This window comes from Nymphalis io, chromosome 1, assembly GCF_905147045.1.
Source record: "Nymphalis io chromosome 1, ilAglIoxx1.1, whole genome shotgun sequence".
In the NCBI taxonomy this organism is placed as follows: Eukaryota; Metazoa; Arthropoda; class Insecta; order Lepidoptera; family Nymphalidae; genus Nymphalis; species Nymphalis io.
This window is the reverse complement of record NC_065888.1, coordinates 10757569-10781428: the sequence shown is the minus strand read 5'-3', so window position 1 is coordinate 10781428 and position 23860 is coordinate 10757569. Positions and strand designations below refer to the sequence as shown.

Genomic DNA, 23860 nt, shown 5'->3' with positions numbered 1-23860 from the left:
ATAATAAGTCATATCAATTAAAAAATCACTTTTATTTTAAGAACGTTATAGACCTTGTTTTTATTAACTTGGTATAAAATATATTTAAACAAGGGTTTACTCAAAACTATTTTTGCTATTCATGTAACTTTTTATTAATATAAATATTAAAATTATTATTAATAGGTACTCGGTTTTCATTAAATTAAATATAAAAATTATACACTATCTCAATCGTTTGGTGAATTTGTATCTAAATTGAGCATATAGCACAACGCTACCCCGACACTATATTACATAATAAACACGCACACAAATCACACGAGGAACACATTGATTGGAAATTATTTTATCAGTCAACAATTTACGAATAACATAATCACTAAAATGAGGTAAAGTGCCCTATTGGTGAAAATCACAATAATAAAAAATACTGATGAAAATAAGAACAAAATATTCAAAGGCAATGAAGAGCCCGCAGCGAACGCTGTGTGAGGCAACGTTGTGCGAGGCTTCGCCGCAGTCACTCCGCGCAACCCTTACTTGTACACTCGCCTTCACACTAAATTGTCTCCACGCATTAACTTTAATATTTAAATAGAAATAATTATAACGATTTAGTTCACTGTGATTGGAAGAATGGCGCTGGAGTACCTCGGCTGGCTCGTCATAGAGTTAGAAGTAAGGTTCACAAGTCATCTACCAAATCGCCGAATTAATTAACAGTCAAGTTATTCGCTTACCATACTTCTAATTAAAATAAATTTTCATTATGTCGATTAAAGAATTATTTAATTGCAAAATTATGTAGAAACATTTTGTTTTCGTCATTAGCAAAAGGCACTATGCAATTTCTTTACGATACTTAGTTTTTTATCAGTTTAGTTTTAAAAAATTTTCAGTTCGACATTACATTGTAAAAAAAAAAACAAGGTGCCTTTATTCCTAATAAATAACAACAAAAAGTTATATATACATATATGCATAAAATTTATCTATTAACCAATCCTATACAACATTTTATGCCATTTGTTGCCTTAATTATAATGCTCAATTTCAATAATTGTCTGGCGATACGTTTTGCTTTCTCACCACCTCTCGTAATAATCCTATAACACTCCAGAGTTCATCGTTTCTTCGAACTTTTAATATTCTCCACTAGTTTAGCTGCGACGAATAAAAATGATTTGTAATAATAAATGTTTTAAATAAATTAAACTGTGTATTCGTGTACTTGTGTAAAGTTCCTCATTCAATCAACAATCCTGCATTCCTTTGAAGGCTGGATTTCTGAAGGCACTCGTTTATACCCTTAAACCACATTATCGTAAAAGTTATTAGTCACATTGGACCCCAAGATTTTGACAGTGTGGTCCAATGTCCAGGATTGTTGTATATTGGAGTCTATGGTTGGATATACAACTATTCTATAATATTAACTTTTAAACTGTAACAAATAATGCGTCTAGCGTATAATTTACTTAATATAGTTTGCTATTAAAATCTTTAAGTATTCTAAATGTTTTATTAAATCTTTGAATACAATTCTTCGAATCTAGGGAGTTCGTATTAAACTAGCATCGGTACTCGCTTTCGTGCTATTCCATTTGACAATGTTTTAGTGCCTATCCACTTACGCTTTACATGCGAAAGGAAAGTAATTATTATTAGTTAGAACTAGTCATAGCTTTATTGTAATGCGAGTTTACTGGTTAGTTATATGTATAAAGATCTTGCAAATTAGCTAGACTTTGGCTACAGAGTATAGGTAATTCACACTAGGCGATCATTGTAGAATTATCATATATATATATATATGTATATATGTATAACGACTATTTAACAAAAATGGCAGATTATCTATTGCATTGTAATTGATACGGAACACATCGATTGCAGTTTCTTCTTATGTATCGAAGGCTTGCTAGGCATACTTGAGTATGCATACAAAAAATACAACGTATCTAAATACAATATTATAATAAAATCTTAATTTAGTATTTTGATTTGTAAGTCTTTGGTGGTTAAATCCGATTTATGAAATTTTTTCCTCATTACAGTATAGAAATGAAAAACGAAAATGATACGCTGATCGAATTATGAGTATTATAAACATGTATAACAGACGCGTAACGAATTTATTGCTGTGCATCGCACGTCACAAGTGACAAATCTGTATATTGTTAAGTAGCGCACTTTCAAAAAAGTACTCACAACATTAACAAAAACTTAAGCTAATCTACAAATTTGACACTCGCTCGAACGTTCGCCCATCCGAAACGACAGCTCTCGCCGGTCAAATATAAAGAAACGAATTAAAATAATTTGTACAAGATCTTACCTAAATTATCATTAGGTATCTATACACACTTTACAGCTTACACGGTAAACTTAACAATAATAGGCTGCGTCATAAATGACTTCGATACAACTATGTTACTGAGGTAAACTATATAGGATTCTCGTCTTCGTCGACGTCGCTCCGGGCGGCCGCCGAGCGAAATAAATAAACGACGCGGCGAACAATTCACTAGCTACGCTTACAACTAGATTCGAAGAGCCGGGCGCGGCCTCAGGCGCCCGGCCTGAGGTAGATATCGGCTGGGGGGGCGCGCGCTAGCAGGGCGGCGCGTCGCGCAGCACGCCGTTGGGCCCGGGCGGCGGCGGCGGCGGCGGCGGCGGCGCGCGGGCCTTGAGCGCGATGGGGCGCGGCTCGGCCGGCTGCAGCGGCTCGGCCGCCGCGTCGTCCGAGCCGCGCGAGCGCAGCGACGACAGCTCGCGCACCCACGACGCCAGGCGCCCCGACACGCCGAACAGGTTGGAGCCCGAGCCCGTGGCCACCGCGCCCACGTTCACCTCCTGCATGGCCGCCTCCTCCTCTGCGACACACGGGTGCGACGGGTTAGCGACTGGGGCCTCGCTACGTTTTAGTCGCGCATCGAACACGGACAGCGGCAGGGATCGAAAGTTGATGAGCACGACCGACCCTTATGGTGGTAAATGAGTGATTATCGGCATCATCATCACTATGATGGATAAAGGGGATAAATATCGCACACCCCTTTCAGTATTCCACCTGAATGCTGTTTTTATTGCTGAACACATTTGTTGAAGATAACGTTATACTAGGAACTACAAATCACTAACAATTATTACTTTATAAAAAAACTATAATATTAATAAACAATATAAAGTGTAAAGCTTATCTTCAAATATCAAAGGTATTTTGCTATTAATATATACTACAAAATTAATAAATAATCTAACATATAATAACAGTCCCGTTCATTACTACAAAATGATGTTGAACCAACTTCTAACTAACCTTCTATACAAGAAGCAATAACGTGAGGTAGCGACATAAAAACATTATGAAATTCTTAATAAACATATATATTTTTGTCTACTTATAATAAAATACGAATAATAACTACAATTGATTGGTCAGTCAGAAAATGATAACACATCGACAAGTGGTGTCAACGTTACAGCATGCATGCCGTTACATACCGTTACATACCGTTACTTACATTAATAGAGTGCAGCGTGCTCGGCGCACAGGTCTGCCACGTGCGGACAAACAAGAATCAAATATTACTACAGATAATCAACTCTACGACTAAATTTACTTCTCTGTTATCATTTGCTGATAATAACCAAAATGTAATTACGAATACTTTCAATTTCGTATTACTTAGGCAAAAAAACTTTTTAACAAAATCTTTGATCCCTGCCGCGACACAGCTTTAGAAATTAATGATGTGCTTAGTTTTAAAGAACTTTAAAAAATATCGTTTCGTTAATAAAATAGAAGGAAATACTAAATGTCAAAGTCCGTATCGATGTTATCGAACGGGTCAATTCCAAGGCGAGGCGAGATATCAAATTTTGTAAGGCCCAGAAAGACGCACTCGACTGTTTTCTGTAGCACGACTCACCTGACGCAGTCCGCTGCAGTGCGTACATCTCCTGTCCCTGCGGCGTGTGGAAGAAGGAGCGGTGCCGGAAGTAGGGCTGCGCAGAGGGCGCCAGGTCGGCCACCAGCTGCAGGAACGACGGGCGGGCATGAGCGCGGTGAGCCCAGCACGCTCGCATCAGTTCGTACAGCCGGTCGGGACAGTGCTCGGGCCGCTCCATCACGCCGCCCTCCACCACGTAGCGCACCACCTGCTCGTTGGACAGCCCCTGTGCCGAACACGTGGACGGTCAAATGACGGTACGGATTGAGGTTGACTAGTGCCGGCCTTACCGATACCCGGAACAAAACGTACCTGATACGGCTGCATGGCAAGCGTAGCCATTTCCCATAACACGACCCCGTAGCTCCATACGTCGCTGTTACTCGAAAACACCTGTAGATATAAACACGTCAACGGTTCATTACTAGCTCCACGATATATATAGCAATGATTAATATAACATATACAAAGCTCACCCCGTCCTTTAAGCTCTCGGGGCTCATCCACCTGACCGGCAGTAGGCCTTTGGTGCCTTTCCTATAGTAATCAGTCTCATAAATGTCTCTGGTCATGCCAAAGTCGCCCACTTTCACGGTGAGGTCCCCGGCCACCATGCAATTGCGCGCCGCGAGATCGCGATGCACAAATTTCTTCGCCGATAGATAGGCCATACCGTCCGCTATTTCTATTGCCATCTGAAGTTATAAAAAAATATATTTTGTCATGTCGAAGTGGGTGTGATCAATAACAACGTAAGTAATTTTGTTTTTAAACAAGAAGAATCAAAAAAAATCTCTAGGATGGAATGGTTCAGTACCTGAAGGATGTTCTGCAATGTGGGCGGCACGGACGCCGGGCCCTTCCTGGGTAGCGAGGACTCCGCGTCGGGGCGGTGCGAACGCAGGTAGGTCTTGAGATCGCCGTGCTCCATCAGCTCCATCACCACCAACGTGGGCTGACCGCGTGACACCACGCCCAGCAGCCGCACCACGTGGTACGTGTCAAAGGCTTTCATCACCGACGCCTCGTTGAGAAACTCGATACGCTCCCTGCCGTACGAATATTGTTCGTCATGTACACACGTTAATAATCGAACCGTCCGACTCGAGCGTCGAGAGACTCACCTGTCAGTTGCGTGCTCATTGACAGTTTTCACAGCGCATCGAGTTTCTGGTTTACCTTTTTCTATATTTTTCACTAAGCCCTCATACACCTGCAGAATAACCGGCAAATTTAAATCAGATAAAGAAAGGTTAAAAAAACTACGGCACACCAAAGCGAAGACCGACCATGCCGAAGGAGCCCTGGCCAAGCTCCCGGATGAACTCGACGCTGCTGCGCGGCACCTCCCAGTCGTCGGGTACGTACACGGTGGACACGTACTCGGGGTTGACGCTGGCGAACAGCTTGGGCGCGTCGCTGGGCGGCAGCAGCGCGCGCCGCGCCGCCCACGCGCCCGCCGCCAGCAGCGCCAGCAGCGCCATGCAGCCGCCCACCACGCCCCACACCCACTCGTAGCTCAGCTCCGCCGTGCGCTCCTGAAACGTACGCGCCATGTTCACTTGATATTTTTATAAGATAACTCTTTGAGATTCTTCATTAATTTCTATAGAAAAAGCACAACAATAAGTCTGAATAAGTAAATGTTATATATTTAAGTGAGGCGAATCTCACGGGTATAAAGACGTAGATGTCGGTGGAGACGTTGCCGGCACCGCTGAGCGAGAGCGGCGTGACCCGCAGCGAGTAGTTCCCCGGCGCCAGGTTGCGTACGAGCACTCCGCGTCCGTTCAGCTCGTAGTCCTCCGCAGTGATGCAGCTCGCCAAACCCATCTCCTGCGTGGCCTATGTACGAAATGGATGCCACATATTTTTTTTTATTCATCATTCATTCATTGAAATTGAAACATTTTGTAACTCTTATTATTTAAGACAAAAAATACAAAATTAATATACTAAGTAATTTTAATCTCAAATCCACCTGATTATTATCCTCAACTCGCGAATGATGTACGTTGTATGCTACGACAAAACCATTGGGGTCCTCGGGAGGCTGCCACGTTACATTGACTTCGGGTAAAGTTTTGTTAGACGGCAATACTTCGGCGTGCATACTCCGCACAACATCAGCGTTCACTAAAAAAGTTATGAAAACATCAATAAATATAGTTGTGTGTGTTACAACGCTACTTATAACAATATCTATCGGTTGTTTTACGATTATATAGTAGTAATCGTATCTCAAAAGTGATGAAATCCAAAGCGCCCAAACGCCCCACTCACGTCTCTCCAGAGTGCGGAAGGTGTAGTGCGCGCGCTGCGAGCACCACTCGCGCTCGTAGATCTGCTCGCTCTCGTTCTCGTGTCGCTCGCGGCACGCCCACACGTTGACCGTGTACCACGTGAAGTGCCGCAGGTTGTCCACCGTCAGCGAGCGCGCGCTGCCCGCCAGGTCGTAGTACAGGGTCTTTACGTACTCTGCGAATATACACGCATTGATAGAATTGCAATTTCGTGCGAAGTAACAATAATCATTGGTCATTGGTTTAAGTTTAAGTTACCGTACATTATGCTACTAAATTATTATTAAGGCCATTCTCATTCAAAAAGAGAGAACAATTACACTATCTGACCAGCAGTACATACTCGGTGGTTTTATTTTGAAGTCTCACAGTACCAATACTACCGGGTAACCCCAAAAAACCAGTCTCTGACTAACTTTATATCACATTGAATCGTTGGACACATTGTTGGTTTCAATCCACTAAATCGCAACGTTTTTTACAACAGAATACGGCTCAAATATTTTTAAATAATTTTTCATCTGATTTTATGCCTTTTCAATTCAAATGTTTTATCAATCATTAAACAACATATTTTTATTAGTAAATATAAAACAAAATCAGGAAACTATTTTATCGGTGACATCAACTCACAATAGAGTAAAAATGATATCCATATTTTTTATTTAATATAAAATATTACCAAGTGCATAAAACTTTACGATAGTCGACAGACATATTCGTATAAATCAAAATATATCATACTAAAGCGATAAGAAATATAAAAAGCAATTATGTATTTTCATAGCGCTTTTATAGTATCATGTAATACATATTTTGATATATATGTATAATTAAAATATCGTAAAATTTTAACGACCCTTTTTTTTCTACAACCTTTACCCTAGATATTTAGTTTAATAAATTTGTTAAACTACAGCATGCAACTTAGTGTGGACACGACAGTTCAAGGATATGTATGCAATGTAAACCTGTCGAGGGATTCTTTGCGATGCAAGTGTTATACTGGCGACGACTGCACTCTACTGAAATATTAATGTGATGGGGTGATTGTTAGATGATGATAAAAGCAATATAAGCAGCAAGCTTCAGACTCGTTAAAGGTAAAATAGCACGTTTTTGTGATTAAAATATGATTATGAAAAATACGATACAATTTTGGGTTGGGACAAGACTTTGATCGCCCTGGAAGGTCTACGCTATTGCACTTTCGACGCGAATATTTGGAAGCACATAATGTATAAGTTAGTAAGTTCGAAGCATCATTCCATTCCTGTTGAATTAAGAAAACAGGTAAACATATTATAGAAGATATATTGCTATCAGCAAATCGAATAGGATACGTTCGTTAAAAGATTTGTTTACCTTTTTTCCTTTTTCAATTGAAGAATAAACAAAACAGCAAGATGTAGTATAAACAAAACAATAACAAAAAAACTCGCACAAATTTCCTCTACAAAAAGCATTTAAATTTTTGTCACCACCACTTGTTAGTTTATTTTATTTATTTCGATTTTTTTTTAATTTACCAATTCTACTTACTAAATCATACATACTCCATGAAAGAGTTTAAATCATAAATCGAAAAATACTTACTTCCTTCCGTTGCGTTGGTGTTATTTTGTCCCATGAGCGGTATGTGCGGGTCGCCGATGATGACGAGCATACTATTGACGCTGTCGTCAATCGAGCGCCGAAGTCTTTTCGCCGCTGACTCATTAGTCAGCATCTTGGGTCGTTCCGTTTTCACATATACCTAAACGTAATTTATGTTTAAAAGTTGTCTTTTAGTATTGCCATTATATTAAAAAAAGGTTCATAAATATCAATTTATACAATGTTAAAAAGTTTAAAATCCAAACGGACAATCACAATTCTGGTGGTGCCATTGACATATATTTTTTAAATATATCTTATACTAAATAGACTCGTGACAGTGGTCACGTGCTCACGCTCACATGGTTCTGCAGCGAGTTCTCGAAGTTGATGGTCTCGATGCGCTCCTCCTCGGCGAGCGAGCTGAAGCGCGTGGGGCGGGCGTCGTCGCGACACGCGCACGTGCCGCTCGCCACGTCGCCCGTGCCGCCCGCGCCCCCCGCGCCGCCCGCGCCCGCGCCCGCGCCGCCCGCCGCGCCGCCCCCCGCGCCGCCCTCCTCGCCGCGCACCGCAATCAGGTTCACGAGCGCGCTCGCTGGAGATCACGAGACAATTTATTAATCCAGAATGCTACTACTACTACTACTACTACTACTAATAGAAAACGACGCTCTCTTTCATAACCGGATCGTTTTGTAACAAATTAACCTGTATTAACAACATATCCGCGGCTCCTTAAAAATACCACTAACGCAGGTTAATTCGTGTATGCGGTGGATGAGTTTCAATAAATATATATATTAGGGAATCCAGTCCAATCTATTAGTATTTTAATTTTTGCGCTTCCAATTGCTGGGTTACCTATCGGTTTAAATATTTTTACTTTTCGAAATTATAACAAGTTTTTTCAGAATATTAAACTTACGATTGCCACAATAGTTCACATTGAGTGCCAGTATCTTGGGCCGGTTGTAGTTATTTGCCTGTATCTCGACGTGGTAGAAGGCGATAGTACCGTTGGGCATAGACGGCGGCTGCCATTTTATGGTCGCAGAATGCTCCTTAAGGGATTCCACTGTCAAGCCGAGGGGTGGACTCGGAGCTGAAAGAAAGTATTGTTGTTACTGCAAACTCTGTCTTTTATAAAACTACAAAGAAGCAAAATAAAGATTCTTCCTAATACTCAACGACAGATTTTTTTTCTATAAAATAAGAATAAAATTATTTATACATAAGAATATTTCGGCAACTTACGACCGGGTAGAGTCTTGAAGTAAATAATAGGACTCTGCGCGCCTTTCCTGTCCTGCAGTGTGGTGTAGGTCTTAACATATGCCGCGTATCGAGTGAAGGGAGTGAGTTGAGTCAGAGGATAGAAGAGCGGCTGGTTGTTGTTCTTACAAGGGCTCTGCATAATCGATTTCTTGTCTATGATCACTGGCTGTGTGCTACTATTACGGACCTCGTCCACTGTTGTGTCCACAACGTTCCAACTGAAATTGTCATCTGAATAAATACAGCACTTAAACATTTCGGTTCTTCTAGAATGAAAAATGATATCAGTAAAAAATTAAAATAAGTGTATAACGACGGTAGACAATTTTAATAATATGTTACTTTATCAATGGTGTTTTAGACTACGAAGAGTAGCGAGTACATTTAGAACAAATATATATAAAACAACACCTTCGATCACTTAAAACATGGCAATGTTATTAAATCTCAATAAATTTTGGGCGTAGAATTATGACCACAAGATTGTGTATATTAAGTGGACGAATACTTACGTATCAGAACAAGCGTCTCGCTGACCGTAAAGCGTGACGTTGGACTCGGTGGCGATGAAGTATATCGAGTAGCCGAGCAGCTTGCGTGAATCCGACATGCAGTACATGTTCCACTTGAGAATGGCCACGCGTTGGAATATCGAGCTCACCTCTAGGTGGAGCGTATCTTGGTAACCTGGTAAAAAAGTTATAAGTTATCATATGGAAGAAAATAAAATTAAAATAATAATTAGATATCTTCCGCTACTAACAAAAATCGTAGAAATCGGTAGGAACCAGAAGAGATTGAAATTTAGTATGTATAATAATATTAAGACATTATTTTCTATTCGCTCAGTTTGACTTTCCGAGAACTATTTACTAAATATTTCACTTGATATGACTTTATATAATATATATATATATATATATATATTGTATAAAAATAAAATTTTACAAGCTTATATAATAAGCATATGTAACAAAAACAGAAAATAACGCAAAGGGCAGTGTAGAGCCATCTTCAAGATTACCTCGCCTTTCTGACGGCCTTCTTGAACTACTTACACGTATTCTACTTACAAGATGCCTGGTCTCCGTTGTTATCTTGCGACACTTCGATTTCACTGAAAGTCGACATTGGATCCTTTGTCATGGTCTTCAGTTGTTGTATTTGATTGTAGCAAAGTTTCGGATTGAAGTGTATGAATAGACGGCCCTTTGTTATCTCTACTGACTTGTGAGTCGACCAGTTCCATAACATCTCCAGATTTGGATTGTTGAATATGTATAGGCTCTGCCCTCTAAACAAATAATACATACAGACTTATATTATACATTATAACAAAAACATGTAATGTATTTTTTTTTTCAATTATAGAAGAATTTGTCATCAAAATGAATAAAAATGTAAATGTAATGAGCTTGTCTTTGGGGACATTACAGACTCACTTGTTGTCGGCGCTGAGCCCGCCGATGCGTTTGAGGCTCTTGAGGAACATGAGCGACACCAGCGGATAGGATCGAACAACGCGCAGACTACCGTCTATCTCTCGGATAGCTCCTAACGCCGCTTCCAAAACCGCCATGGTGTTGCCTGATACATGACAACATTATTTTTTAGACATATATATATATCTAGGAATTATTAATAAAAATAGTGGAAAAAAAACGTTACGTTAAACTTTTTTGAATGTATAAAAAATTTAAAGGGTAGTTTTTTTCTATTAGTGTAAATAATACACGACTAGAAAGATATCATGTTTATAAGTGTTTATTAAAAAATATATCTAAACAAACACGATAGATTTTTTCAAGTAAATCATTATTACTTTTTACATATGTAATGAATATGTAATCAATTTCAAAAGAAGCAAACAAAGTCAAACGTATATTTATTGTGTTTTATGTGTATGTTTATAAAAACATACTTTTTTTTTTACTTTTAGAACGCTATGCTGGTCTCTTTTCGCTCCCAATTAGGTAAACTCTGTCTTATATAATATAATTCTGTTAAGTACTTTTTAAATAAATGTCTGATTATTTCCAAAATGTATCTCTAATAAAAAAAAAAAAAACGAAAGTTATGCAATACGGTTTATAGGTTACGACAAAATAGCCAAAAGGTTTTCCGAGGCCATACTTTACATAAACTCAGAACGCAAACGTTTTACATTAATACAATTACTATACAAGAGCATCACTATAAAACCTATTGTAGATAAGCAAAAGCATTATATAGCAAAACATTAAAAGAGGGGGAATTTTCCAATTCCATAAGACTTGGAGATAAATTTGAAACAACTGATGTAATTTAAGGGATGAAATCCAAAGGATAATGATCGCAATCTCAACCGCAATTGTATGTGTAGTTATAACATCCCAATCTGATCCCAAACTAAGCAGAGCTTGTGCTGTGGAAACCAGAAAACTGATATACTACATATACTACTTTTCTTTTTTAAATACATACTTATATAGATAATTACATCGAGACTCGGACAAACAGACATGTACACAAATTTCTGTCCTGGCTGGGAATCGGACCCAAAACCTTCGGCGTGAAAGGCAAGTATCTACCAACTTTTAATTTTTGATTTAATTTGAAATTAGAATTTGAAATAGTTTAATTTACTAATTTAGAATAATTAGCTCCTTCAGGCTTAATAAGCTTTACATCCTTTCTTATACTATAGTGATATAAATCGTATAGAATGAGGAGTATATAAATATAATTGAATCTACGCAACACTTTAATGTTGTGTACTACTTTTATGTTTGTAATTTTCGAAACTTTGTAACAGTTTCGCAAGAGATAAATCATAACAATTATTTACTTTTTAATAAATTATCAATTTATTTATTATAAGGTAACGTAATTTCAGTATCCTGCTTAAAATAACATAGTATTTAATCAAATTACGCCATTATATTTGTTCATGTTTCGTCGCAGCAAGTATTCGGTTAGCAACGCACGCATTTTGGTTTTGTAGTATGAATTTCTTTATATTTTTTTTTTTTTTTATAGAATAGGAAGGCGGACGAGCATATGGGCCACCTGATGGTAAGTGGTCACCAACGCTCTTAGACATTGGCATTGTAAGAAATGTCAACCATCGCTTACATATCCAATGCGCCACCAACCTTTGGAACTAAGATTTTATGTCCCTTGTGCCTGTAATTACACTGGCTCACTCACCCTTCAAACCGGAACACAACAATATCAAGTATTGCTGTTTTGCGGTAGAATATCTGATGAGTGGGTGGTACCTACCCAGACGAGCTTGCACAAAGCCCTACCACCAGTAAACATCTAACAATCGGTAACTGGTTTAACATAATGCGTAGTAATTGCTCACCTCCGCCGGCCCGCAGCGTGATCTCCAACGTTCCCTTGACGTGTGTGCAGCCGCGGAAGTGCTCTGCGGATGTGACCGAGTCTATCTTGCCGCCGAGACACTCGCGTACGCAACCCGATAGGGGACAGGGCTCGCACGTAGAGTTGGACAAGTTGCCGACCTGAATCAAAATTATATAAATAAATTAATATCACGAGGAAATATTAATCAGTTACGAAAAATTATTACGAATCGGTTCTTTTATTGTCTACCGTATAAGATTTCTAGAAAAATATTTAAAACATATTTTTAATAACTTAATTATTATATTTCCATATCAGAATCGCTTCAAGCGTACCAATATAAGGATAACTTCTTAGTTACATCGTTTAAACACAAAAATAATATAAATTAAGCTTGTTTTGCACGTAATTGCAACATTATTTATTGTTTGACGGAAAAATATTGCGTATATATAAAACAAAGTGGTTGCGTCGTTGCATTTTTTTAATTGTAATAATAATTTTATTGCATTAATATATATTTCTTTCTTAATAAGTTGTTTCAAGTCTTATTTTATTTATAATATTTTAACATAATGTTTTTGATAAAATTATAGAATAAAATCTTTAAGTCAGACTTTCTAAGTAGAATGGGTACGCACACGCACACGCATACATTTTTAGGAATAAAACTTGAAAGGAAACAGGACGTGCTTTGCATCGTGGACTTGAATGACACATTCACTGAAGTCAAAACAAACTTCAACCTTTGTCGAAAGTTCCCTTCGAACTTAACTATCGACTGATTTAGCAAACAGTTATTCGGGGCACGTGACACGTCGGCACGATTCTTAGAAAAGAACAGGTACAAAGTAAAGTGAAAACAGGACCAACAAATTTACTGTTAATCATATTAACAAACGTTCTTGAATTCACGACTTAAACAAACGTGTCATAAGCAGAGTTATGTCTTTACTCGATTTATAAGAGGTAATTAATTTTAATGTATCACTATGTACTAAAAGAGACGCAACAAAATGCTTTGAATACTAAACGCGTTGATAAATATAACTCTTTGTTTCCGGACTGCGTCTGAATGAATTCATAAAATATAATTTACCCATACATTATTCTTCAAGACGAAATGCGCACAAAGTTGACGGGTTTTAAAGCTCGTAGCCATTTGTATTATCAATTAACCAAATTAATATAATAGTTACTGGTGGTAGGGCTTTGTGCAAGCTCTGGGTAGGTACCACCCACCCATCAGATATTCTACCGCAAAACAGCAATACTTGATATTGTTGTGTTCCGGTTTGAAGGGTGAGTGAGCCAGTGTAATTACAGGCACAAGAGACATAAAATCTTAGTTCCCAAGGTTGGTGGCGCATTGGCTATAAGCGATGGTTGACATTTCTTACAATGCCAATGTCTAAGGGCGTTTGGTGAGCACTTACCATCAGGTGGCCCATATGCTCGTCCACCTTACTATTCTATAAAAAAAAAAAATTAAATACACGTTCAATTTCAAACAGACAAAGTCGGTTGAAATTGACTTCCTAGGTTTGGTTACATACTGACTTTTAGTTACAGGAGTGAATAAAGCGTTTAAATATATAAAATATAAATCAATGACATTAGATTTTCCTTGACAAATACTTTACGTTGTATTCGTAAGCTATAAATTATTATCTTCATAAGAAAATAATCACAAGAAAATATTTAGTTTTATTGTATTCAATGATAAATGTGAAGTAGTCGTTTATTTGCATTAAATTATATATTTATTCTAAATTGTGGTTTGATATTATTCAATACGTTTTCAATCAATGGTTTATTTATTTAAATTCATGCATCAAACGTAGTTTATTAGGCTAACCTTTCAATCACAAGGATGAGTGCACACAGACTACCAATTAGATGACTTCTAAGAAATTGTTGTTCTGCAACCGACTTGAAGTCGATTTAACTAAACGTCACATGCCTCGGACAGCCGAATGCCAGCAGTTTTACCTCCATTAATGCAAAAAGTTTTTACTGGATAGTACTGTATTTGGTGATTTGTGCACCAATGAAACTATCGCAACGCACTGTTACATCCCTCGTTATAAACATATTGCTGACATACTGTTATCGATTTACGTAAATTATATTGACAATCAGCAATATGCGATTATTATCGATATATTCTTACAAAAAAGTCAGTCGTTCTGGTAATTAGTCGAATCGCAGTTCAGCTACGGACCTGGTTTCTGAACTAGCTACAAGACTAACTCCTGAACCTATTTGCCGCCAGACCCTTTGAAGCTCTTTCGTGAATCGCGTGTAGCAAAAGTGATGTATAAAAAAAATATGTAAATTTAGAATAATTTGTATGTAAATTATAATTAATGTAAAAATATAATATTAATACTTTTAAATAAACATAAGTGCTAGTGACTTTTGTTTTTTTTTTAAATAATTTAAGTGCACTAGACTAACAGTAAGAATTATTATTGGGATTAATGTAAAATATTAAAAAATAAAATAAATCAATAGATGTTTCCCTTAAAAAAATAACGTATTCCATTAATATATTATGATAGATGAAACTATTCGTTGAATTAATTTTATTTATAATATCAAAAAATTGTATTAATTAAAGATAATGTAATCTCTGTATTGATAAGTAAAGACCTATTTTAATTTGACCTTAGGTGTAAAATTCTGTCGCAATTGCGTCACGAGTTCACATCGGTTTACGACTGTAACAAAACTGTAAAAATACTACGATGTTTATTCATATGTCATTCAACTACAACATTACAAAGTTAACTGACAGCATTACGTTGCAGAATATACTTCGTCTTTAAAGTCACGTGTTTGTAAAATTTTATACAAACAAAATTAATTTTATTGTATTTATACGTTAATCTCATTTGAAATGAAACAGCGTACGTAGTTTTTCGAATATTAGTACAACGTGACAAACGAACAAGTAACGTGTGAGTGGAGCAACTCTAAAGCAAAAAGGTTTATATTCTGCAACTTACTTCCTTAGTACATTGTTTTTACTGTACATACAAAAACTTTCATTTTACTGCATACATTGAACTTGTTGCAATAATTAACAAGATCGTAGTATCATAATGTGTAGAGTAGTAGCAGTAGAATATAGTATTGGACAAACTGGACGGATAAATGGTAACTTTATGGTATGTGGTGACATTTTGGATAGCATCTATTGGTTCGTGACTTAAAGACAATGCAGCCAACGACATATTGTTTGTGATTAAATTTACTGAATAAAGAAATTTCTAATTTATGAATAGTCTATCTTACCTTATTTTTGTAAACGTAAATTTCAATACAATACTTAAAAAATATTCAAGAAATGGTCAATAGGTTGCTAGAAGCAATTAATGCCTCATCCGTTTCGTTGATGTCTGTTGTTGGTTTAGCGTGTTCGATACCTAGTTAATGCACTCGCTATTTAATTAAATGTATTTAAATAAGCGCACACGGTATTCGAACTTAAACAAATGAAGCACGTATAACAAAAAAATGGCGATTAAATCCGGACACGTATCTTTTAAGTGCTTAATTTGCAATTTATCTCGTGTTCTGCGAAGTAAAACTCCTTTTTTATTTAAGCTTCCCAACAGTAAATTATTCAATTTTATTTTATTTTCTGTAATTTAATGAATACTCAGGCAAGGTGTTCCTACTTCGTCATTCACCTTGTTTTCTATATCTACATATTTTACTTTATTTTTATTGAAAGGTCATAATTAATTAATTTACATATAGAGCGTCGACTTACCTCCATGTATCTGTTAGGGCAGACGTAAACGCAGCGGTTGCGCAGGATCTTGTAGGCGCGGATGTTGGGCTCCGCGTCGCCCGCGCTGGTCTGCGGCGGCGGCGATGAGCGACACTCTTGCTCCGTAACGCAGCGGCGGGACAGCTGCCGGACAACGTCATCTGATCATACTGCATTATGTATATAATCTAGTGCAGTTTTCTAGTGGATTTTTAAAGCATTAGTATATAGCATTACACGCATGTATATTTGTTTCTGTCTCTCCCGCGCATGGCTGGTAAAGTCGATAGTCACCTCGTATGTGTTTGCGGGGCAGCGCTCCATGCAGGTCCGTTCTTTTCCGTAGCGGAAAGAGAAGTTGGCGCAGACGTGACAGTCGCTCGCCAGCGGTCCGTCACAGCCGCCCGCGCACGCCGGATGGCAGCACTTTCCGTCTTGATAGCACGGGTGCGTGCCGCACTTTGGTGGGCAATCTGTGATTGATCAAATTAAAAATTAGTAAACTCTCCCGCTTTTTAACTCATTAAAAGCGATTATTGTTTTGTTATACATATATTATTTAAATAATAAATTATCCAACCTATTCGATGCAATATTAAATGTAAAATGTATTTCTTTAATTACCTCTTTTTTGACAGTGTTTGTCGTCCCAGCAAAGGAGCCTTCCAGTGAAGTCAGCCGGACATTGCAAGTGTAGCTGCCTGTGATCTTCCATGCGGCTTTGAGCGTTTGGGCACAAGCCACAAAGTCGAGTGTCATAGTTTGACTATAAGTGAAGAAAATTTTAAATAAGTAACGTAGGTATTACATAATAAAAAACATAATATTTATAAACATACATTTACAATGTTGTAGCATTTTCGTTTCATTTTGACGATGTGCCGAATCAAAATTAATCGACATATGTTTTATTCAATGATATATATAAAAGGAAACATACCTTTGCTCTTTTTAATTATTAACGTTTGACGATAGTCATTCAAAATTAAAGAATTTGGTTATTCAAACCATAATTTGGATAAATAACTAAAACTAAAATAAAAACAACCACGTGTGAAATAAAACTATAATTATTAGTAAAGACGACCAAATTGCTTAGCGTTTCTTTAGTAAACACTGATTTCACTCTTTCATTTCATTTGTCATTATTGATTTGACATTCGGAAGAAGAAGACGGCATTAATCACCCACTTAACAACGTTTAGTAAAGCCGAAAAAGTTCCTAGTAAAACTCATTGAGGATCGTCATTGTATGTATTGTTTTTATTTCGTTCTACGTATTTTCTGACTATATTTTAAAATATACATTAATGTATAAAATGTTATACTACAAAGGTTACAAAAATTAAAACTATGTAACTCGTGTATTAATATAATAATAGAACAATTTCAAAGGAATCTAACACATTAATATTGTACACCTTAAGCGGAACTAATAACAAAAAATCCCACGGTCTCTGTCCGAAACGAGTTCTGTAAGGAACTTTATATTGGCCGAGAACCGCAATATCGTCGTTACATACCACACGCCTGCCGTACTAGTATTAATGCACATAGCAGAACATAAAACGAGCCATGAGCTCGAATCCCATTCTAACCACTAAATAAATCTTTCTTAGAAAAAAAAACGATGAGCGAATGTCTCGTTTTGTACAATCAAAAAATGGAATAAGTGCTTTCTAATTTCCTCGGAATGCATGCGAGAAGCGCGCGCGGTGAGCTGTCAATATTTTATTGATATAAACTTTCCTATTCATAATAAAATCACGTATTTGGCACCGTATTAAATCCTTTATAAATTTTAATAAAATGACGTAATGTACAGTCATTTTATAAAACTATTACATTAATCATTAAAATAAACTCTTTTAAACGAATAATGTAGAAATTATTTGTTTTTCAAATTGTCATTGACATATTTTGGATACACGAGCCAATAAAATTCAATTCTCTCTCCGATTCATTCAAGCTCTATTCTCTTTGAATGCCAAAACAACTATTGTCTGACATATTTTAAATGTAACCATTTATATTAAACATTTTATTGCTTTATGTATAGCATATATTACTTTACATAAAATAAATTCCTACGGAAATAGAAATAGCTTAATGATATATTTTATGTTGGGCGTAAATTAAACAATTAATACAGTTGTTTTTTTTTAAATAACGATTTAAAGTTCTTCAATATGTGCATAAACGATACACGAGAGTAGCTAGTTTAATATAGAATAAAAATATTATATACTTACTTTTATTATATTATTTTCAGATCCTTCGAGGTTGATGCGAGACCAGTCGATGGTGTTGGCGTAACAGAGGCGGTCGTTATTTTGGATTCGGACAGCACCTCTCTCTATCCTCGAAAGCGAACGTAGACCTACAGACTATACATGACAAAGTAAACTTTAATTATATAGTTAGTAAAGATTTTAGTTATATTTCTGATCTGACGCTGACGGTTTAGAATGTTTCTAAGCCTACATATTGTTCATTATTGTTATTATTATATTTCGAAACTCACCTCAAGCCCTTCATTATCGAATATAACAAGAGCGAAATCCTTGAATAGCTGCATGCCACGTATCACAGACAGATTCGGAAACAGATCTCCGAGGTTACGTACACCCTTCAATCTGAAAAAAAATAGTATTGTACCGTCCATAAAGTTATGGCAAACTGTTCCAGAAAACATTAAAATATCGAATATTTAAAAATCGGTTAAAAATATTATTTAAATAATAATTTAGACGACTAGTTAATTATATTGTATAAATTCATTGTATATTCATTATATAATGTAGAAATATTTTATTACCTTAAAAATGCATAGTATATAGGTATATGTATTAGTGTATAAATATTTCTAAGCAAGTTTGCACCATCTACCCAGATTATGTATTTTAAACCCCTCAGATTTGGTTGTCAGGAAGAGATTGCTAATAAGGCATAAGTCCTTCCGTCGTACTAAACATATATTATTTTATTCTAACATTTTCTGTATTATTTTTTGTGGTATACAATAAAATGTATTAAATTAATTTTGTTTTAAAAACTCAATTTATTATCTGTGATAGTCTTCCTGACCACACAACTTCATTATCATATAAACTGGTATTATAATACACAAGTCCCACATTTATGCACAGATGCGCTTTAGTTAATATTACATTAATATCGATCGATATAAATAATCGTTCTCTTAGCGAAAGGCCGTCACTAAAGAGCAATTGTACCGTATTGTATAAGGTATAATTCCAAAAACGAAATATTTATTTATTTGTAATCAATAAACTCTGAAACAACTGAACCGATTTTATTAATTATTTCACCGTAAAATTCTTATTTTAGTAATAATAACTCTTGTAGTCACAAACTGAAAACCATCCGAAAAAAGCACTGGCACAGTTAGTATTGTATAAAATTAAAAAAAAAAAAAAAAAAAAACATGTTTTTGCAAAAGTGCTTATTTCTTTAAGTGAAAACTTCTTTAGGCGGCTTGCGCTGATATATCGTAATATAACACACAATGAAATCGTTGTCGTTAATATATTTATATCGTTGAAAACACAAATAATTTAAGTATTGTGGAAATTGATAAAGATAATAATGATTGAAATTTATTTAAATACTAACAGTATATACAAATAATATTATTTATTTAAACTATTATTTATTTGAATTAGGTTGTATCAATATTTTGTACCGAGTTTGCGACGTATTATGTATTTTTATAAATAAAAAGCTATATAATAAAATTGAACAAATATAAAATATTTAACATTTTCAAGTTTTCACTTCTATCTGCAGCATTGTAAGAATAAAGAAGTCATTAAAGATACCTGTATATTAAAATGTAGCCAGTGACTTCCCTTAGTTCTGGGAAACTGACGTTTTCGAACGAAGCGGTCGTAGCTCGTTCGATGAGCACGATGCTAAGATGACCTTCTATCACTCGACATTCGCGCAGCTTCTGTTCCATATGCTCAGGACTATTCCTTATGTCTATTGACGGGCATACTGCAATAAAACAAAATTCATATTAACATTATATATCTGCTGGTAGGCCTTAGTGCTAGCTCGTCTGGGTCATTCTAAATACTATATAATACACATTAGCCCAAGGGACATAACTTTGGTCTTTGGCGGTCTATTGATGGCGTAAAGAATGCTTAAGAGGTACTGTGTCAGTGTTTATAGGGGTAACTTTTTTTTTATATTTACTGGGAGGGCAAATGACTACTCCACCTAATGGTAAGTGGTAGTAGAGTCCAAACGCGACTACGGCCAGTACAGTCGGGAAGAATGTTCTGCACTAGTCGCTTCCGCCTTACCTACCCGCAAAATACCTCTTCACGCCTCGTTTTAAAGAACCCGGGTTGTAAGAGGAGGGGACCATATTACCATCAGATGTTTTAATTGCGCAGCACTATTTGAATAAGGTTACTTAAATGTACTTTTCGCGGTCTAGGTGATAATGATTGTATTATGTATTTCCGGATCCACCCACAGTTTATTTTAGTGGGGTGCAAAAGCGTTATTTATGTTTTAAAAGTTTATTTATAATCTATAAAGACCATAAATTAATTAATTAGTTTGTCATATAAACTAAATGATTAAATATCGTCAAAATAAAGCCGCCATTAACAATCATATATTTTGTATATTTATATTGAGAACATATGTTTTAGAATTTGCATATATATTTTTTTAATATATAAATCAAACTAGCTTTTATCTTCTCGCTTCACTCAGCATAAACTAAAATAAGGTATACTTTTATAGTTATCAAAAAGAAAGACGGCGTAAGAACAAAAACTTTCACATTTATAAAATAAAAAATTAATTGTTACAGTAGTTTAAAAAGTTGTTTACATTTCTGAAAGCAAACAGCAGTTCCACATTGTAAACTAATTAAATTGAATGTAATATCCGTAGATTGTACCATCGCCGACACATTATGTGTTAGCAAAAGTTCAGCTGAATCGAAAGTGTGAAAATACTTTAAATTTCAGTTTTCAGAATTGACCCACTCACGATAACAAGTGAAGTTAAATAAAAGCTTGTAATAAAGCAATTACTGTTTGATATACGACACCATTTATACAGATAAGGCCTGAAACAGTTTATTATAATAAATGTCGAGGATTTTTCTAATTATATTCAGTTGCTGAAATTGTGTAATAATATTATCAAAATTATAATAAGTATACAAATACATGTTTACTTATTTAATAAAAAGATGCAGCCATTTTTTAATCTAAGTTAATTTGTGTTTATAATTCATTACTTGGTCGGCGGTAAAGGTTCGGTAAACATCCTGAGGATACAAGGATTCACCAATTGAATTGAAGCAGCGCGATGGAATAAACTCTAAAGACTCCAGGCTTATTATACGTAAATTGTAAGGTAAAATATTTTTTTCCTTATATTAACACAAACAAACTTTAAACGATATTTGGTTCATATTTTTACAATGATATTTGATACGATACTATCAATGACAATGGTAAAATTACGTTATAATATAATAGATATTTTAAAACGAAATAAAATAGTCATAGTTAAAAAAAATGCCTAATATAATTAATTTTGGTTAAAATAATAAAATATGGTTATTTATTTAAGGTCTTCATGATTTGCTTTTCTGTTGAAATTTATTGTAAAGGATACAATTTTCGTAAGTTTAATTTTAATTAATCTGAAAAATCGTATACACTATGTATAAATTATTAGATTTATTTTATGTTGGTAAAAGCTATCCGGCCTGCAAACATATTTTATTTTATTAAAAGGAGTAAACAAATTAAACCTAGCTCTTTGTAATACTTTGATATAACATATTTTCTTAATGTTTCATGAATTAAGGAGTACAATTTAATTGATAATAATCATTCTGCTATTTTCAATTAATAACAACTTAAATGGAATAAATGTGTCTTAATCAATATTAATTTATTTGTTATTGTTTCCTTTGTACCATTGATAACTCGTTAATGGACTCCCGTGAAGCAATTATGTCGTTATATGAAAAACATTTTATCGGAATATGTTCTCTGAATTCGAAATACATAGTTTGTCAGTATGAAAATAAGACACAAAAACTTCTACTATACATAGATTTAGTTTAAATAAATCACATAAGCGACTAACACACCTTAAGTGAAATTATGATTTCAAAATTATATTTAGTAGGTACACACAAGCTGGGCCCTCTTAATAAACCTGTTGGATATATATTTTCGTGACGAACTGAATGCGCAAAATTTAATGAACATTAATTTTTATGAGGCATGTAACAAATTATTTACATAATAATGAAGTAAAATGCTTAATTACGCAGTGACGTATTCTTTTATTAATTAAAATTAAAATATATTATTTTAATATCAAATTTATTTTAAGAGAGTTATAAAAACCGAAGTGTCGAAGCATCATGAATAGGAAGTTTCCGTTTGGCGCATCAGAGTTTGGATACATGCCCAGTTTCATAACAATTACATGACTTTTTCTACCTATACCTATAAAAATCATAATTCTATGAAATAGGTATGGGCATACCTTTTAATTAATTAGATATCATAAACAACGCATCGTTAATTTTTTGATTATATTAATGTCATTACAACATAATTTTTTGCAGTCCTATTCTCATTTGGATTTGGAGAAATATTTATTTTCTTATAATATTGTGTGTGTGTGGCTATACAAAATAGATAAAAAGTCGTGGAATTTAGATAAATCCATTATACTGACATAAAAAATTAAAAAATTAAATGTTCTCTGAAAATTACCTTTCCTGTAATTGTGTAACATAAACAGTGCCTGAGTTATGCCTACTCTAAGCCTGCAAGGCGCCGGCCTAGGGGCCCCGCCAGCCAAGGGCCCAGACAATAATAATAATATAATAATTAATATAGTACTCTAACCGCTTCGGAATGGGTGCCTCAAATGTCAAAGTACCACACACATGGCAGAAGTACGAGTCGCTAGTAAGAAAGATCCAAGGTACCACTGGTTAACCTTAATTTAAACGTATTGACCGGTAAATTAATAGGACAAAAAATGTCCAATAACAACTTGGCCTCAAAAACGAGGTAGACTAATTTAAAAAGAAGACTAGGTAGAATCACGGCAAGAGTTCTATGGAAACTCATTGACCGAGAAATACGGAGGAGTCTGTGAGAGGCCTATGCTAAAAAGCAAGACAGTTAAGCGTTTCCGGTGTCTTAATTACCACTAATTGAAATTTTAATTAGATGTAAATTAAAATTGTCGGTAAAGGTTAATAATTATAATAATATTACCAGACGGCGCCTATGTATGTTTAAAACATACAATTGAAAATTGTGAGTTCCTCTGCCAGGTAGAATTTAGATCAGCAAAAATTACATCTAAGCCATTTTGGATTTAACTTTTATAATAAAACTAACGTTTATAAATATAATAATAATCGAAGGATACTGTAAAGGAAGCACAATAGAAACAAACGGTTCAAGTTTAATTCATTTACTGATAACGACTGTTAGTTTGTTTTTATACATAAACATAGATGAGATGGATACAAGGTCACATTATTGCGTAGTTGAAATGTCGGAGGTAAATACGCAGTAAGC

At 35.4% G+C, this 23860-nt stretch overlaps 1 protein-coding gene across 2 annotated transcripts in view; it reads right to left on the bottom strand.

Annotated features, from left to right (window-relative positions):
• Positions 1 to 15: 15 nt before the first annotated feature.
• Positions 16 to 23860, bottom strand: part of LOC126775688 (insulin receptor) — a 61166-nt gene continuing 37321 nt past the window's right edge. The window contains exons 3-27 of one of the 2 annotated variants that reach the window (XM_050497861.1): positions 20087 to 20264; positions 18769 to 18880; positions 18497 to 18631; positions 16869 to 17010; positions 16539 to 16717; positions 16245 to 16388; positions 12462 to 12621; positions 10555 to 10699; positions 10186 to 10406; positions 9625 to 9799; positions 9092 to 9330; positions 8763 to 8939; positions 8200 to 8432; positions 7838 to 7997; positions 6222 to 6416; positions 5920 to 6074; positions 5613 to 5783; positions 5228 to 5476; positions 5063 to 5151; positions 4756 to 4987; positions 4415 to 4633; positions 4251 to 4331; positions 3918 to 4164; positions 3510 to 3542; positions 2825 to 2858 (exon numbers count right to left, since the gene is read on the bottom strand). In XM_050497861.1, coding sequence (XP_050353818.1) covers positions 3511 to 3542; positions 3918 to 4164; positions 4251 to 4331; positions 4415 to 4633; positions 4756 to 4987; positions 5063 to 5151; positions 5228 to 5476; positions 5613 to 5783; positions 5920 to 6074; positions 6222 to 6416; positions 7838 to 7997; positions 8200 to 8432; positions 8763 to 8939; positions 9092 to 9330; positions 9625 to 9799; positions 10186 to 10406; positions 10555 to 10699; positions 12462 to 12621; positions 16245 to 16388; positions 16539 to 16717; positions 16869 to 17010; positions 18497 to 18631; positions 18769 to 18880; positions 20087 to 20264 — 4070 coding nt within the window. In that variant the 3' untranslated portion in view covers positions 2825 to 2858; position 3510. Of the gene's footprint in view, positions 2859 to 3509; positions 3543 to 3917; positions 4165 to 4250; positions 4332 to 4414; positions 4634 to 4755; positions 4988 to 5062; positions 5152 to 5227; positions 5477 to 5612; positions 5784 to 5919; positions 6075 to 6221; positions 6417 to 7837; positions 7998 to 8199; positions 8433 to 8762; positions 8940 to 9091; positions 9331 to 9624; positions 9800 to 10185; positions 10407 to 10554; positions 10700 to 12461; positions 12622 to 16244; positions 16389 to 16538; positions 16718 to 16868; positions 17011 to 18496; positions 18632 to 18768; positions 18881 to 20086; positions 20265 to 23860 lie in introns of both variants that reach the window. The other variant, XM_050497792.1, reaches the window with a different exon arrangement.